At 46.5% G+C, this 16125-nt stretch overlaps 3 protein-coding genes across 4 annotated transcripts; 2 read left to right on the top strand and 1 right to left on the bottom strand.

The window, feature by feature from the left end:
- The first annotated feature begins 2958 nt into the window (after positions 1-2958).
- Positions 2959-4145, top strand: LOC126563067 (rhodanese domain-containing protein CG4456-like). Its single transcript, XM_050219676.1, has 4 exons — positions 2959-3157; positions 3585-3764; positions 3837-3996; positions 4074-4145. The coding sequence occupies exons 1-4, from the start codon at positions 2959-2961 to the stop codon at positions 4132-4134; spliced, it is 600 nt and encodes a 199-aa protein (XP_050075633.1). The 3' UTR covers positions 4135-4145.
- A 367-nt stretch (positions 4146-4512) lies between these two features.
- Positions 4513-6048, top strand: LOC126563342 (rhodanese domain-containing protein CG4456-like). Of its 2 annotated transcripts, none has more exons than XM_050219979.1 (3): positions 4513-4646; positions 5642-5801; positions 5982-6048. In XM_050219979.1, exons 1-3 carry the CDS (start codon positions 4520-4522, stop codon positions 6034-6036), a joined length of 342 nt encoding a protein of 113 aa, XP_050075936.1. In that variant the 5' UTR covers positions 4513-4519; the 3' UTR covers positions 6037-6048. The 2 variants fall into 2 exon arrangements, with proteins under 2 accessions (XP_050075936.1, XP_050075935.1); XM_050219978.1 differs by lacking the exon at positions 5642-5801 and adding an exon at positions 4726-4891 and having other exon boundaries at positions 5982-6043.
- Positions 6049-8967: 2919 nt separating this feature from the next.
- LOC126561192 (DNA polymerase theta) lies at positions 8968-15283 on the bottom strand. Its single transcript, XM_050217139.1, has 4 exons — positions 13985-15283; positions 12690-13910; positions 10541-12582; positions 8968-10366 (listed from the first exon to the last, which is right to left on the bottom strand). Exons 1-4 carry the CDS (start codon positions 15281-15283, stop codon positions 8968-8970), a joined length of 5961 nt encoding a protein of 1986 aa, XP_050073096.1.
- Between the last annotated feature and the right edge of the window lie 842 nt (positions 15284-16125).

Genomic DNA, 16125 nt, shown 5'->3' with positions numbered 1-16125 from the left:
TTGGACCACACTTTGTTCAGAAATTATGGGGGTTTCGTTTTTATTTTATTTTCTCCACGGTCAGTTCACATTCGGTAGGGTTTTTGGTTTATTCTTTCGTGTTGTTTTTCGTTTAACAAAATATTTCACCACACTGGGTCACATTCAGTACACGCACACACACACACACTTGCACGGTCTCGTTGGGGTACAGGCTGATGCTTCAACTGTTTTAAAGGTATCTTTTTAAGGCGTTACACGCATTATAAAAGTTTTTCCATCCTGGGGAGGAAGAAAAATAGGAAAGGAAATGTGTGAGAAAAAGCAACGCAGACTTGTTGGAAAAGTCTTAGTTTTATGTCTATGTTTAAAGATCATTTATACGTCTAATGTGTTTTTAAAGATCATTTATTTGTCTGCCTAGGGATGCCTAGTGAAGGCAGAACAGGGGTTCAAATTCCACCAGGACCATTCTCATCGTAGTAAGGTATATTATCCAACTACATAGTATATTATCACCAAATCCAGTAGGCCATTTTATGGCCGGCGCGACCAGAAAGTGGTCGTTAAGCCAAGAAGAAGATTATGCCCAATGGTTTTCATTGGAACTAAGTTAGTTCTTCAGCGAATAAGTGCAACAGTTTGTGGAAGAATGATCACTTTTTCCAATTATTTATTGCACGTTCTAAAGATCATTCAATAATTCGCATATTTGTTGACGATCACGATAAACACAAGGATCAATCGTCCGTGAAAATTCCTTTGGCATCCGAGCGCACTATTACACAATGTTTGCGGTTGGAGGGGAATGTTCGGAAAGGGTTTCCTTGCTAAAGGGTACCGCCGTGTCAGTAATATCGGTACAAAATCTGCACCTTATAATGCAGCTCCAAAACAAAAGCACGAAGCACATGCCCATCCCGATTAAGAGCAGAGTCGTTAATAGAGACGCAGAGTACTTTGGAATGACGAAAGAGTCCAAATCATTCGACCACGGGAAAGAATGTCGCATGTGGCTTTTGCCTCGGCCACTTAAGCGTAGAACAGCAAGAGGAAGCCAAGCGAAAGGTAATAATAATGACACATACAGAATGGAATGCAGCCATCATCTTATGCCGTGTGAAGACCGCGCGCGCCGTTTGTCTTGAACAACACACATCGATATCTCGTCACAAGTGGCGGTGCACAGTACAATATCATCGCAGTTGGTCACGAGAGATTCCTTGCAAAATCGTGTGCAAATATGCTCGTTTGCAAGTGACGTATTGGTGTGGTCCTGGTGGTGTCGCAAGTATTCCACAGGCACGAGGTGAATTACATTGATGGAATGTGGGGTGAAGGAATTTTATTCCTCACCAAGTGGTACATACGCGTGCACAACTCACACACACACACACACATAGGAATCGTCCGCTGCACACGAAATTGCAACACGAGAAGCTACCGCAGATCGTCGCGATTTAGATGATATTCGCGTCATCGGCTCTTCTTTGGTTCAGACTAATTCAATTTGATGTTTACATGTTTTGCGCAGGTGATTAGATTATCCGCGGCGGAGGGTTTCTCACAACCTCAACTTCAACAGCCTCTTCTTACGGCAAACTTACGGGAGCTATTGCTGCCCGTCAGCGCTCGTCCGCGTGTATGCGTGTTGGAATGAACTTTAAATAGTAGACGCAGTGTGCCAGAACGAGACGGAACGATGCACACAGCGAGCAAGCAGAGGAGCTGCTATGAATGGAATGTGCCTCCCTCTCGTCGCACACTACGTTTCACATCTTCCTTCTTCCACACATTTACAACCTCGCTCTCGCTCTTCACAGCCACCACTTCCACTGCTGCTGCCCGTCTGCTCCAAAACCTCTTCTACCGATGTAGGTAAACCTCGTACGGTGCGGAGGGACGATTTTGCACTGGTTTGGCACAACACACTGCTGTTTTCTTAATGACACTTTTTCCGCTGTACGTACGACTCAAATTTGCACATTTGCACAAAAAACGATCGTTCGATATCTCTTCTGGCAACCCTCTTTTCACAACTATTTCTTCGAACGATGCTGCGCACAGGCTTCTGGCGTATTATTACGCACAATCACAAAAATGATCGCACGCGCACTAGAAAGCACCCTTCATCTTTCACGCGCAAGCAGGCTGGAAAACTGCGGTCACTTTGCTGGCTGGCAGGCAGGTTCGCAACCCGACACCCTTGAAACCCAATCGCACATACGCTCCGTCCTTGTTTGCACCCAATTCCGTACACTTACGTTTGCGTTGCGTAGAACATTAAAAAGGGATACGATTTTCACTCTGCGGGCATCGACAAACGACAAGCTTTGCGCCGCCGATCTAAAAAGAATGGATGGTTCGCACATTCTCCACCCGTGCCGCTGCGATCGTGCATGCTGAGAGCGCGAGAGAGAGACATATTTTGTTGGAAATATTTTTTGTTTGTTTTATAATAAATGATTGAGCTATAGGGTGTTCAAAGGCAAGGTCTACCGTTAGCTGCGATGCTATTAAAAAACAAAACTCAATTTTTGCGAAGCAGTACGTCGACTAGAATGGAAATAAATGCTGGAAACATGGCCGATATTTGTGTATTGTGCAAATTTTCTCCCACTGTTCGCGGTGTTCCGTGAAAGGAAACAAAGAAGAATCGATAAAGCAAAACAACGACTGTGCATCACTTATTGGGTGAGTATTTTCACCGGGAGCTTGAATGCCAGTGGACAGCTTTGTGACGTTTGACATGTGTTGAACAGTGTGTGCCGGAGGAACAAACAAGCAAAACAAACGAAACAACTAGTAACAAGTGTAGCGAACATTGTACTAATTGCTTTCAATTGATAAGCGGCTAAATTACGTAAGTATCGTGGTTTTTCGAGTGTACCCACCAACACATATTGCATCTCTACATGTTTATATTGGTCAAATAATAAGTCAACGTGTGGATAATATTTTCTAAAGAAAAGTACGATCATGTTATACGGAATAGCTGCTACGGTACGGTGCGTCAGTTTCCAAATCCGACGCCATTCAACCAGAGGTTATTGCTCCTGGATTTCTGTGGCACGCAATGGTCACAAAATCGATATACCGGCAGGAGGCCAGAACTCGGTACAGGGAGAGATGTGTATCCGTTCGATTAATGGTATCGTTCGAACGTTCGCTACTACCGGTAAGGAGTGTGGTTATTCCGGGGGTTGTTGGGCGGGAGATAGACAAACGGACGTGATGAAAAGTGCATTATTAGTCCTGTCCTGTGTGTCAATCATATTAAAATGAGCCGTTGATGATACATTGTCTTCATGAGATCACCATTTTGGTACGAATGACAGACATGATGATGTGGTTGCTTTGCTGTGCACAATCCCATACCATCGCGTTTTACGACCGGTGAAACCGGTTTTGATTTGCTTTGCGTCACATTCCTGTCTTCTGTGCTTTTGTTGCTAGAACGCAATTTGGGAAATTGTGCGACTGTTGCCAGCAAACCGTACCGCCGCTTCATTTCGATTGCAAACTTGCGCATGACAGCATGCTGATGATGGGTAACAATATTGTTTGGTTGTTTTCATTGTGTTGTGCCGCTGTGGCGGTAGCAGCCAGCCCGAACGATTGTGGAGGGAATCGGTTTGCTCCGGCATGCATCGAACCACAGCTTGTAGCCACCACTGCCGACATCGACGATTTGCCGAACCATCCCGAAAAGCTTTTGATCGATGTGCGCGAACCGTCTGAATTGAACGCAACCGGTCAAATACCAACGAGCATCAACATTCCCTGTAAGAGATTTAAGCAAAAAACAATAATGTATCGTTATGCAAAATTCAAACTGTTTTGCTGGTGTTTCGCAGTAAAAACAATCCGCACGGAACTCAGCCTAACCCCGGAAGCGTTTGAGAAGAAGTATGGACGTAAAAAGCCGGCCGCAAGCGATCCGATCATCTTCAGCTGCCGCTCAGGGGTACGAGCAGGACAAGCGGCACTGGAAGCAGATCAATTAGGCTACAAAAAGTAAGATATGACGGCACGGCAAAACACGTTTTTGCGCAATAAAACATTGCGATTTTGTTTCATTTTTCCCCCTTCAGCGTGAAGAATTATGTCGGATCATGGTTGGAATACGCAGCAAAGCATGAGTTGCCGGTGTAACGAGTCTCATCTCTCTAGCACGCTCAGCTGAATACGGAACGGAACCGGAGTGTGCCGTCGTAGCATTTGCACAACTGTGCGGGTAGCGTAGTTAATTAAGAGAACAAACAAAATGTCGAAAAACCTTTTTTCTCATGTAATAAAGTTTTTTTTATTACTGTTCTTTGCATAAGATAAGCTCAAGTTGTCGGACCTTCGTTTCAGTTGTCCAAAATATCATATCAAGTGGCTCATATCGGGGAGAGACAAATTGAAATGAACTCTTATCTTGCAGTACTGATAATACTTCTCGCTACAACCTAACCCGAAAACACTTAACTCTAACCAGATTTGGGTCGCCGTTTATTCGTGTATGCTTTCAGGTTTCAGTAACGAACAGAACACGATGTCGATCGCTACATACGAAGAGGTGCTTGATTTGCCCAACCATCCGGAGAAGCTGCTGGTCGATGTGCGCAATCCGGATGAGCTGGCCGAGACGGGCCAAATTCCTACCAGCATCAATATTCCCTGTAAGTACAAAAAAGACAAGCTGCTCTGTGGTGTGCACAAAATAACCAGAACTAATGAGAACGTTTCACCAATGCCAAGTGGATAATGTAAAGCAGGCATTCGGTCCCGAAACTAGTGGGGAAGCGTTTGCGCAACAGTACGGTGTGGCCAAGCCGGGTTTCGATCACTATCTTATCCTATCATGTCGCACGGGTCGTCGTAGCCAGATGGCACTGGAAGCGATTGCGGAGCTCGGTTATCGAAAGTAAGCCCGGGGCTTTTATTCTTTATACTATACTTTAGGATCTGCATAGGGCACATTTACTAACATTAGCTCGAAGGCAACTAATACACAAGTAGCTATCAAACGTTCGGTTGTTGATCATACTTTAACCATAAAGGGTACCATTTAAAACCTTGCTTTGGGAACTACAGTAAACGATGCGATCGAAAGTGAATTTGAAGATGTGCTTAAAGGCCCCGTTTTTTCTCCTCCATGCTCAATCCACCAACTCTAACCCCTACACTGTGTTAAAAAAAATTGTTCGTACAGCGAGGGATACAAAATAATTAATAGAACATATATAAATCGGTATGACAATACGGCACTGGACCGTAATAATTATAAGTAAAAAATAAATATGTAAATCGATAAAAAGAAATATTATATTATTTTTTCACAAATTTGTACAAGGTATTCTTATCATCAACCACCATTGATTTTGAAAAATGATCCTACAAGTTCTCAATAGGATTGAGGTCTGGAGACTCGGGGAATGCGTATGCATTGTTTTAATGTTGTGCAGAAGAACGCGAGTGATTTGACTGCCCCTGCAATGTTGTGCAACATTTTGCCACCATTTCTGTGATCAATGATCATTAAGTTTTAAGCTTTTTACAAAGAATTCATTTCATTGGCCTACACTGTACGGGCAATTTTTTTTACACTTACAAATTTTTGTCTATCCATCATCATGCCCCTCACGTTGCTTGTTTCCATACGTTTTGCTTCCAGTGCCTCAGCTGGAGGAAGGATTAAAGCTGACGGATGAGGTGTTTAAGGCAAAGTATGGACGCGACAAACCCAGCACCGGTACGGAAGTAATTTTCCATTGCAAGATGGGCGGCCGGGCACAGAAAGCGACGGATTTAGCGACTAGTCTCGGATTCACCAAGTATGTATTTCACCTGTTCCGTAAGATCACGCGAGATCGCATCCTTAATGCTTGTAGAAAAAAATCCTTCTCGTTCATAAGTGCGCTTTGGTTTAACCGGAATCGCTTTAAACTCCGTACGAATGTTAGTAACATTGTGCCATGTGAACTAACATATCTTTGGCTTTTCTTTTATTTCAGTGCTCGCAACTACAAGGGATCCTGGACGGAATGGGCCGCCAAGCAGGGAAAGTAAAGACAGTTAGCGTAGCTTTCCCAAAACTTGCCATTGTAAGGCAGAGGTGATGGACAAAACATTCCCGGGACGTTAGCTGGCTGATTGTTTTTTTTTGTAATAAATGCCTCACATTTTGTTAATAGAAAAAATAGCAAGAAGCGCTACCGCTGGGAACAATGTTTGAACGATGACAGTGATCCAAAGATTTTGCTTTTAACGGCTAGTTGTGTTTATGATCGCCGCCTACACGGGTAAGTTTTGCACTTTCATTCTTAAATGTCCTAAAGAATAATAGCATTATTTTTTCGAGTGGTTTCATTTTTTATCCCTCTCCCTTACCGCATTGAAAACCGCTTACAATGCCATTACTGCCATTACTGACATTCCTGTATTTCATTTTACGTTTCGTTTTCGAGAAACGTTCTGTTAAACCAGTAGGACTCGCCAAAATTAAACTATTTGATGATTTGCATTAAAAAGCCGAAAATATGGAATTTCCTCTACAAACTAAACGGCACGCTACGGGAAGTCGGATGCATAAACAACGTTCAGTTCTTTTAGTCTCAAAAAGTACACACGTTAGTAATTTAGCATTTCCATCTGCGGCCCTTTTTTTCTTTCTAAATGATCAATCGTTTCATGTGATCTTGTTTTAGTGATATTTTTGCTACTTTGCTTTGCTGATTGGCGGACACAAATGCTAAAACCTTACTTGACATTAGGGTAACATTGCATTTCTTTTACGATTACCTTCTTTACCAATTACCTAATATGAACAATGTGATTCTCGTTTTCTAAATCATTCCACGTCGGGAATTGGTTTTATTGATCTCTCGAAGCCATATCACTTCTTGACGCTGTCCACCCCTTGTTTTACCGCTGTGGCCCGCTGCTCTGGTGTGGCGTTCTTCGGAAGAGCTTGGATATTGTGCCGGATCGCGTTAGCCTTCTGTTGCTGTTTGTCCATTTTCTCGTGGTGAGGTTGATACGCTTTCGATCGTTATTCCAATACGCTTCAGAGTAGTTGTACACACCAAGTGCTCCGTTCGCGTTCTGGATGGTTTGTAATATCGTCGGTAAACCGCGCATTTGGTTTTTATAGTAAACGAACGCAGCAATGTGCATCTCGCAAGAAATTTAACTGCGTTCTACAAGTAACCTATAGTTTACAAACAATTGGAAGTATTCATAAAACAAAACCTAAGCTAAATCTATTGCTATATACAGTGTATCTTACTAGTTTGATTCAATTCACACTGTGCCGTACCAAGCGTACTTTGTAGCGAGCCTCGAATTTGTCCACTCGGCATTTCCCTCCATTGGATCATGCTCTTTGTTCTTTGGGTCTTGCTTGCTGCAAACTGATTACGTTCCAACGATAAACATTGTACCGGCAAAAAAAGAAAACAATTATTTCACCGATCGAGCACTTCTGCTTATGCTTTATTTGTCGCCCGGAAAGAAACTTCCTGTAGCAACTCTAATTGCGCGATTCATTTTTAGAAGCACATGCGAAGAAGATAAAAGTTAGACGATTTGTATAGCTAAACTCTTTCATGTTTATCATAATGAGCCGTCGGGCTTTCGTTACTTAATGTAACAAAGTACTTACTTCGGAAAAATAAATGTGTAGCTATCGAAAAGTTCGTATCGGAAGTTATTAATAAACTGATGTGACTGTTCTGGTAGATGCAAGCCAATGGCAATAGGCAATCGGGCAATGTTTATAGTGAGATTTTGATTGTAACGATGAAAAAAGTGCACATCCAAGGGTGAACGGTTTCGATGTGACTCATGCAATATACATTGTTTCAGATCTGTGTACAATAAGAATCATAACATTATTTTGCTGATGATTTCGTGATCACCTTCAAAAGTGGTGAATTGGCCAGGGAATGTTATGTGACCGAAACAAGCAACAACAATTGGCGAGCAAAAATAATTCCCATGTGCATTACCAACATTTTGAGAAAATTTTCTTATTTTAATTTCTTCTAAAACGCAATTTTACTTCTGATACTTTACTGGCCAAATCAATGCGAACATTTGGAACCATACTAGAGTTCGGAGTATGCTGAAAAACGCATAAAAGAACCAATGCCTGAAGCGCGATGCAAAAATCGCAATCGTTCACAGGGAGGACGGACTTTTCTCGAGTTCAGTTGTAACAAATATTGGCCATTTGCCACGATGAAAGGACACCCGCCTTTCTTTCCGATTTAGCTAAACCAAATAATTCCACTATCGCAATCGTCACTAAAGACCAATTACACACATTTCTTTCACGACCGCGTGGCAAATCGGAAAAAAATCCTTCCAACTTGGGACCGGGATTCTGTTTAGCGGAACATTCCTCGTCGGGAATTGGTTTTATTGATCTCTCGAAGCCATATCACTTCTTGACGCTGTCCACCCCTTGTTTTACCGCTGTGGCCCGCTGCTCTGGTGTGGCGTTCTTCGGAAGGGTTTGAATGTTGTGCCGGATCGCTTCAGCCTTCTGTTGCTGTTTGTCCATTTTCTCGTTGTTAGGTTGATACGCTTTCGACCTTTTTGCGATACACTTCAGAGTAATTGTACACAACAAGTGTTCTGTTCGCTTTCTGGATGGTTTGTAATGTGGTTGGAAAACGTGGCTTGAGTTTTTATAGAAAACGAACCCGACAATCCTCGCATTTAAACATGAGTGTTTAAAAACAAATGCAAACGATGGGCCCAAGCATATGAAATCTCTGTATTGCCGATAATGCTTTCCTACGCGAGGTAGTAGGAGGAGCTGAAGCTGTGTGTTGCCCTTAACGATAGATTATTATGTAACTAACAGGGTAAGTGCACAGCGTCAATTACTGAATCGCTTCTGGTCCAGGGGCGAACTGTTGCTATGATCCTCCATTGCGAGTGCCTTATCGCGTTGACTCATGTTTGACTGTACTTTGTTGAACCGGCACCTTGCTATGCCTTCCTTCCGAACGTCGTTAGTTCCTGCAATGTGCCCCAGCTTGGGCCGGCTTTCAACTTTACGCGTAACGGCACGCTCAGTTTGGCACAGTTTTCCATGCTTGATTTCAGTAGTTTAGCTACCTTTGCCAGTTGGTTTCGTGGCACCTCGTAGATGAGCTCGTCGTGCATGTGCAGCACCAGCCGGATCTCGCTCAGCTCCAGCACATTGCGATATTTGCCCAAATTGCGCCCCATGCGCACGATCGCATTCTTCAGGATGTCGGCCGCCGAACCCTGGATCGTGGTGCACACGGCCTGCCGTTCTGCTTCGGCCCGTTCGCGAGCGTTCGCACTGGAAATGGCCGGCAAATGGCGCCGTCGTCCGGTGAGCGTTTCAATGTATCCAAGCTGGCGCGTTAACCGCACAACCCGCTCAATGTAGCGCCGTATCTCGGGATAGGTGGCATGAAATTGCTCCATCAGCGTTCGGGCCGCATCCTCGTCGAGCTGCAGTTCGGCCGCCATCGCACGTACGCCCATACCATAGATTACACCGTAAACGATTGCTTTGGTGCGATTGCGCAACTCTTCACTCACGTCCGATTCGCGTTCGAGTTGGTTCCAGCGGGCGGCCAACGCACGGAACACATCCTTACGTGCGGTTTGTCCGCCCGCTTCACCGTCAGTGCTACCCAGTGCTGCCATCAGTTGTCGGTCCTGCGATAGGTGCGTCAGGATGCAAAGCTCCAGCTGGCAAAAGTCGGCCGACAGGAGCACAGTGCGATCGGGATCGGCACAGACGAACGTGCCGCGACAGCTGAACAGTCGGCATTCACCGTCAAACTCAGGCCCAAGTCCGGATGGTACGGTAAAATCCTTCACCACCGTCTGCAGGTTAGGTTCGTGCATCGTGATACGGCCGGTCGAAGTGAAACAAAAGCTTCGCCCATGCACACGATCAAAACCCGGCCGAATGACCCGGTGCAAGGGTTCGATAGTGCGAGACAGGTTGCTTTCGATTTTGCGATGAGCGATCACGAGTGCGGCGAGTGGACTGTCCAGACGCTCCAGTACCTGGCGAACCGTGCGACACTTCTTCTGACCGGTACCACTGGCTAGCTGAAGTGCTTTGGCAACGGCACGCGACGAACCGAAGTCAAGCCGCCGATTACCATTGAGCTTGCGGGCTTCGTCCGCAATTCGATCGCGACATGCCTTGAGACGTGCGATCAGTGCTCCCAAACGCTCACGATCCACCGGAAACCCGATCACTTCGGCACGCGCTAACGCCACCTGGACGGGCATCTCGCGTGTCGTAAAGCAGATGGGAAGCGAGTTTCCTCCACTTGCGGCAAGTCGTTCGCTTACGGCAGCCATCAATTCACGTACGATCAAACACTCAACGGCACAGCTGGAGCGAAATGGAAGTAAAGATTGAATGAACGAAAGTTGAAGTCCCTTCTAACATTCTTCCATCTTTTCTGACAATTTTTAAAGGATAAGCGGCACGGGCATTCCAATAGGACAGGGTCGTTCCAAATAAAAACAGCAATAAAAATAGGATCACGAAGGAATTATTACTTACCGCTGCCTGGCATCGATTGGGCTATGATAGTTCAGCGCATGTCCGGTCCATTTGGGCGTAATCCAACGCTGCTGTCCGATCTTCATTAGTTCGGTCCGCTTCTTCAGTGTAGGACAGTGTCGTTCGATCATTGCGTCCAGTGTGAGAGTTTCGGCGTCCGTTTGGAGTAACCAGCAGGCCACCCTAGGATCCTGCATCGTAGCCACCATCATCTGATCACCTTCGGCGACGGGCAGTATTCCCGATCGATAAACGATCTTCAGCTGATCCTTCGTATCAAGTAGCGCAATTGTTAGCTGCTCCCGACTGAACAGAGTCCGAACAAAACGAACCTTCTCAGCACTATCCACGACCGTATCGTGTTGCAAATCGATGTAGTACACGGTGGACGAGGTGTCCTTCATAGTCACACCCAATCCGGCGAGATAAAGGTTGTCATCGAACGTATACGATCGTTCGCATGTTTTTGGCATTCGTTCGAGCTTTCGAAGATGTGCACCTATGGAGGGTGGTCCTCTTCCACCGTGACAGTGGATGTCTTCCTGCTCCACTCCGAACGCGATCGTTATAGAGCCTTGCTCGGCAACAGTCTTACAAAATTGATCATACACGGTACGTTCTTTGCAGACATCGATGATTTTTAGATGGGTTATGGGGTCGTCATCATCGGTGGTGGTCGCACCATCGTTCCTCATCAATAGCGAGTTGTGAAATTGCCTCCCAGTCGTGCTGGATGATTCGCCCCCATCCGACAGGAGCAGCAGACTGGATGTTTGTTCTTCCGATTGCAGAACCACCGTAGCACCTGTTGATGGCGATTGTTTCTCCATTTCTGGCGTTCTATCTGCTTCTTCCGCGTGTCCCACCGCATCCTGTGACCAGCTTGGGTTCGCAAGACCGTGCTCTAGCTGCACATACGTACGTGCTTCCTGTATGAGTAATCGGGCTGCTTCCTCCACCGTTACGCCCGATCGTCCGGTGAGGTGTAGATTTCGCAGACGTTTCCGGCGTTCCGCCTCATACTTGTCCTCATCATCGCGCACCCGCTCCATCTCGAAGCTGGTACGATTGTGTAGGATAGTTTCGACCGTAAACCGATCGGCATTGGCTAGCTGTACCAGGCCAACAATCCCACCATCGTACAGCAACCGGGCACGCTGCCCATTCAATGACGGAATGCGCATCAGATCGAGCAGTTCGTGTGCGACGCCAAAGAACAAACGTTCCCGAAACTGTGCCACCAGAAGCTGCAACAGTGTCCAGTTAAGTGATGCACAAAACGATGCCACAATCCCAGCGAATGTGGCCGACACTTGCTGCAGACTTTGGAGTAACCCGCGGCAACATTTGAACTGACGGGCGACCGTACCGAGCGGCACTTCACGCACCAGCTCGAGCAGTGCCAGTGCGGTGTAAAAGCGTTTGTGTATCTGCAGGCTGCGATAGTCGAGATGGGCGGAACCACCGCGCATCGCACGTACCATGAACGATTCCTTCACACCGACCAGTTCGCCGACGCGCTTCGATGCGGCGGGCAATTTTTCCCACAGATCGAGAAAATCCATCCAATCGATCTGCTGCCATTGGTAGGCGACGGAATATGGCGTCACGAGATAGATGGCGTGCAGTTCCGACTCGAGCACGAAACACTGGCGCGCACGTTGCAGCTCGCTGAACAACAGCAACCCATCCTTGGGCGGGAGCGATGCGGCTAAACATGCGTGTCCGAGTCGGGTCGCGGTCAGGACGGTACGCAATCCGGGCCCGTCCGGATTTTCCTGTTCCGAAAGACGTATAAATTCATACTCGACCAAAAACGATATGCAGGCAGCGATAGGATCTATGTCTTCGCTTGCTTTGCCATCATCGTCATCCGGTTTTGGTGCTTTGTTCGATTTCTTCCGTAAGTGGTCATCGTGGACGATGAACCGATCGCCCCGCTCACAGCTGTGCAGTGTTGCGTTGACGAATGATTCCAAATCCTGCGAGGTAGTGGCACTCCCGGATGCAATAATTTCTAGCACTGCTCGCTTCAAGTATGCCTGCAAGGGAGAGAGAGAGAGAGAGAGAGAGAAGAGAGGGTTAAGAAAAAAAGGGAATCCCACGAAAAATTTAAACCTAACGGTGGCCCCATAAAATTCTTACTAACATAATTGTCACTGTCGAGGCACGATCGAACCGGCGGCAACTCGATGCCAATCAATTCCCGACCGATCTTTTCCTCGGCCGCACCGCATACCAGAATTGATTCGCCGACCGTATCGTGCCCTTGACGACCCGCACGGCCTATCATCTGTTTGTAGGTCAGCGCGCTCATCGGTCGTCCACCGAACTTGGGTGTACGAATAATTACGCGTCGGGCGGGAAGATTCACGCCACTGCTAAGCGTGCTCGTGGCCACAATGATACGGATTGCACCGTCGCGAAACGCACTTTCCACGATGTCCCGTTCGTCGGTCGTCAGCCCAGCATGATGGAAAGCGATACCGTACGGTACAATTTTCTCCAGCACACTGTCCAACCCGGCTGGGCAACTGCGAAGCTGTAGCAACACTTCCTCCTGCCGTACACCATCTACCTGGGCACTTAATCGAACGTCCCGCTTGCGTACCGTGTGTACCGTACTGGCAAGCGAGATTGCTAACTGTTCACACCAATCTTTCGACGGGCAGAACACGATCACCGCACAACCCTCGAGGATGGTTTCGAGACAAAGCAATGCCACGTGGTCCGCATCTTTCGGTATGCTGTAACCGAGCAGCGTGATGCCGTCGAGCGATCGAACCTGCTCACCCGTCGCGTCGTAAATCGTGCTGCCGATTTTTATCATCTCGAACAGTGCAATGGGCCGAAAGTCGGTGCGGTACAGGTCCGCCTCTAGCCACTGGGCTAGAAGATGCATGTTGGGCAATGTGGCCGACATGCAAACGATCTGTAGCAAATGGTTAGTGCGATCGGCTACGAAACGAATCTTGGTAAGCAGCAGCTCCAAAATGTAGCCACGCGACGGATCGGATATCAGATGCGCTTCATCAACTACAACAATACCCAACGTGGTGAGGGCACGTTGCTCCAGCAGACGGTTCACAATCGAGTTTGCTTTCTCGATCGTGCAAACTGCAACATCAACCGATTCGAACCCACCCGGTGGATTATATCCACCGTAAAAGCCTTCCACGCGCATACCGCCCGGTTCCAGGAGGTCCTTCAGATAAAGCATCTTCTCCCGGGCAACGGCAACGAATGGCAGTATTAGCAACGCTTTCAGCTTCCGTTCGGCGATCGTTTTGATAAGCAGAAACTCACTTACAAGCGTTTTGCCGGCGGATGTCGGTGCAGTGTAAATTAGATTTTTACCTTCTAGCATTACCTACGGAAGAAAAGGGGGACTGGTTACTAAGAACTAAAAAAACTAGTCTAGAGAACGGAATAAAGCGCGATTACCTCCTTGCGTGATAAACATTCCACCTGCCAGGGGAACAACTGGACGATCCCTTTCTTTGCGTACTCACGCGTAACGGAATTTGGCAGACCCCAGCTGTCGATCAAACGTAAATCTTTCGTCGCATCCAGGCTCATACTATTGGCAAGTGTTTGCTTTAACGGAACAACTGTGGTACTCTCTTTTGTAACATTCTTCAGACCACCACTTCTGACGGAAAATGAACCACTCTCGTCATGTCTGTTCGGAACGTTGTATAACATTCCTTCTGATGCTTCTCTAGAAAAGCGAAGCGAATGTTCCATTTCTGATTCTATAAAAGCGTACATCTCCGTGTTTCGATCGTCCGGTTCTTGTCGAAAGCTCCGTTCGGATGTTTGCTGCTGTCCGAGTGCAATGCTTGCCAGTACGAGAGGTTGAGAAAAGGTAACATTTTCGATGTCAATTGCCGCATCCTCGACCGTGTCGTCCGCCGAATCAACACGCAGCGACTCGATCAGATCACTATCATCGAACAGATCGTTCATGGCAGGTTCGCTCGAAATCGCACGATCGAATAGTGTTTCGCTAAAGATCTCCAGCTCACTTTCGGTCATGATTGCCGGTATAGGTGGTTGATCGTCGACTAGTTCTGGCCTTCCGTCTACTTTATCAAGGGTAAAATCGCTCTGATCGAAAAGCGTATAGAAGCTGCCATCTTTCGGTACGCTCTGATTGGCAGCCGTGGCTAGCATCGCGATCGATTGACTACGTACGGTGTTCATCGAAAAGGCACTATTTTGGAAAAGATCATCATATTGCGACGGTTGCTTTTCCGGCGACGGCCGCCCATCATCGTTTAGACCGATCTCCTGTGAACCTCGTGTTCGTTTCAAAGCATTTTTCTGCGAAGATTGACCTCCGACATCGAACTGTATATCACTGCTGAACAGTTCGGATAAATTTTCCTTTTTAGAATTGGACGGGTGTTCGCTAGCGTGCGATCGTTGTCCAGCATTACTGGTGGTACTTCGCACGGTACGATTTTTCGTTTTCCGTCCTCTGGCCTGGGTCGATATAATTTGCAACCGTTCCCGTACGCTCCGCTGGCGGGACATTTCTGCTGGACATTTTGCGTTGGTCGGCGATTTTTCGATTACTTCCGGTTCGGTGCTACTTTGCTGCTGCTGTTGCTTGATCGTTATAGCACGCTGGGATCTTGTTATTGTTCGCTGGGTGGTTGGAGTTGTGTGTGCTTTCGTATGTTGTCTTTCCAATGCATCAAAAGTATTATCACCCAACTGCAACGATTGAGAAAACATAATTTACACTTTTTAGCACAAAATATAACAATTAAAAATGCACCCTAGCGAAAGTGCAACAGTTTGCTGTTTGAAAACAAACGTTTGGCATTTCGAGTGTTTGTTTACATTTTCCTTTGCACTTGGCGGCAAAGTACGATTCAAGCTTATGCGTACGTGACATTTCGGCGGCTGTAGCTTCTTTTGGTGTTGCTCTCAATGCAGTTTTCGTTCATTTGGCTCGATCAAAATTGTGGAAATTTACTTAACTTACTTCCTTTATTTTTCGTTACACAACGGATAAAACAATCACACTCATGGGAATCAACTCAAAGTTGTTTTTCAAATTTGTTTTTCTAACATCGAAATGTCAAACGGCCTGTGCGAGACCACAGCCTCCTACGGGCTAGTATTGGACAGAGCTAAACAACAGAACAAAAAACATTGTCAGCTACAGAACGTATTTGCGTGCGGTGGTGTGGTGGCTGTTGCTGAAAGGGCTCCGAGTAAACATCTCGCGTAAACCCTACAAGAAAGTGTACCAAGTGCCTCCCACACACACAGGTAGTTTCATAACTCATCGAAGCTACTAATATTACCTTTCCTCGTTCCTCGTTATTACGCCGAAGAAAATCGTTCTCGGCAAGCTGCTCGTCCTTAAAAGGAAATTATTCCTCGCTCAGGTTCGTTCGTTCGCCGTCTCACACTGTGCTGGTATTTGCGTTCAGTTTTTTGTATGCCCATTTTGTGTGTGTGTGTGGTATATAGAAAATAGAAGTTTTTGCGGGAAGATTCGCTGACGAAGGAGGATGGATGTGTTTTAGAGGAAATTTGCGGTTTCCATCCTAACAGATTCATCGTAG

This window comes from Anopheles maculipalpis, chromosome 3RL (genome assembly GCF_943734695.1).
Source record: "Anopheles maculipalpis chromosome 3RL, idAnoMacuDA_375_x, whole genome shotgun sequence".
NCBI lineage: Eukaryota > Metazoa > Arthropoda > Insecta > Diptera > Culicidae > Anopheles > Anopheles maculipalpis.
Note: the sequence above shows the minus strand (reverse complement) of the source record. Positions and strands in the feature narration are given on the sequence as shown.

What these genes read in the sequence shown, in the direction of transcription:
- LOC126563067 (XM_050219676.1), top strand. Translation starts at nt 2,959, where the DNA reads ATGTTATACGGAATAGCTGCTACGGTACGGTGCGTCAGTTTCCAAATC. An exon ending in TCGAACGTTCGCTACTACCG is followed by an intron (nt 3,158 to 3,584) that starts GTAAGGAGTGTG and finishes TGGCGGTAGCAG; the next exon opens with CCAGCCCGAACGATTGTGGA. An exon ending in GATCAATTAGGCTACAAAAA is followed by an intron (nt 3,997 to 4,073) that starts GTAAGATATGAC and finishes TTCCCCCTTCAG; the next exon opens with CGTGAAGAATTATGTCGGAT.
- LOC126563342 (XM_050219978.1), top strand. Translation starts at nt 4,520, where the DNA reads ATGTCGATCGCTACATACGAAGAGGTGCTTGATTTGCCCAACCATCCG. An exon ending in TACCAGCATCAATATTCCCT is followed by an intron (nt 4,647 to 4,725) that starts GTAAGTACAAAA and finishes ACCAATGCCAAG; the next exon opens with TGGATAATGTAAAGCAGGCA. An exon ending in GCGGAGCTCGGTTATCGAAA is followed by an intron (nt 4,892 to 5,981) that starts GTAAGCCCGGGG and finishes CTTTTATTTCAG; the next exon opens with TGCTCGCAACTACAAGGGAT.
- LOC126561192 (XM_050217139.1), bottom strand. Translation starts at nt 15,283, where the DNA reads ATGTTTTCTCAATCGTTGCAGTTGGGTGATAATACTTTTGATGCATTG. An exon ending in GCCTCGACAGTGACAATTAT is followed by an intron (nt 12,583 to 12,689) that starts GTTAGTAAGAAT and finishes TCTCCCTTGCAG; the next exon opens with GCATACTTGAAGCGAGCAGT. An exon ending in CCAATCGATGCCAGGCAGCG is followed by an intron (nt 10,367 to 10,540) that starts GTAAGTAATAAT and finishes ATTTCGCTCCAG; the next exon opens with CTGTGCCGTTGAGTGTTTGA.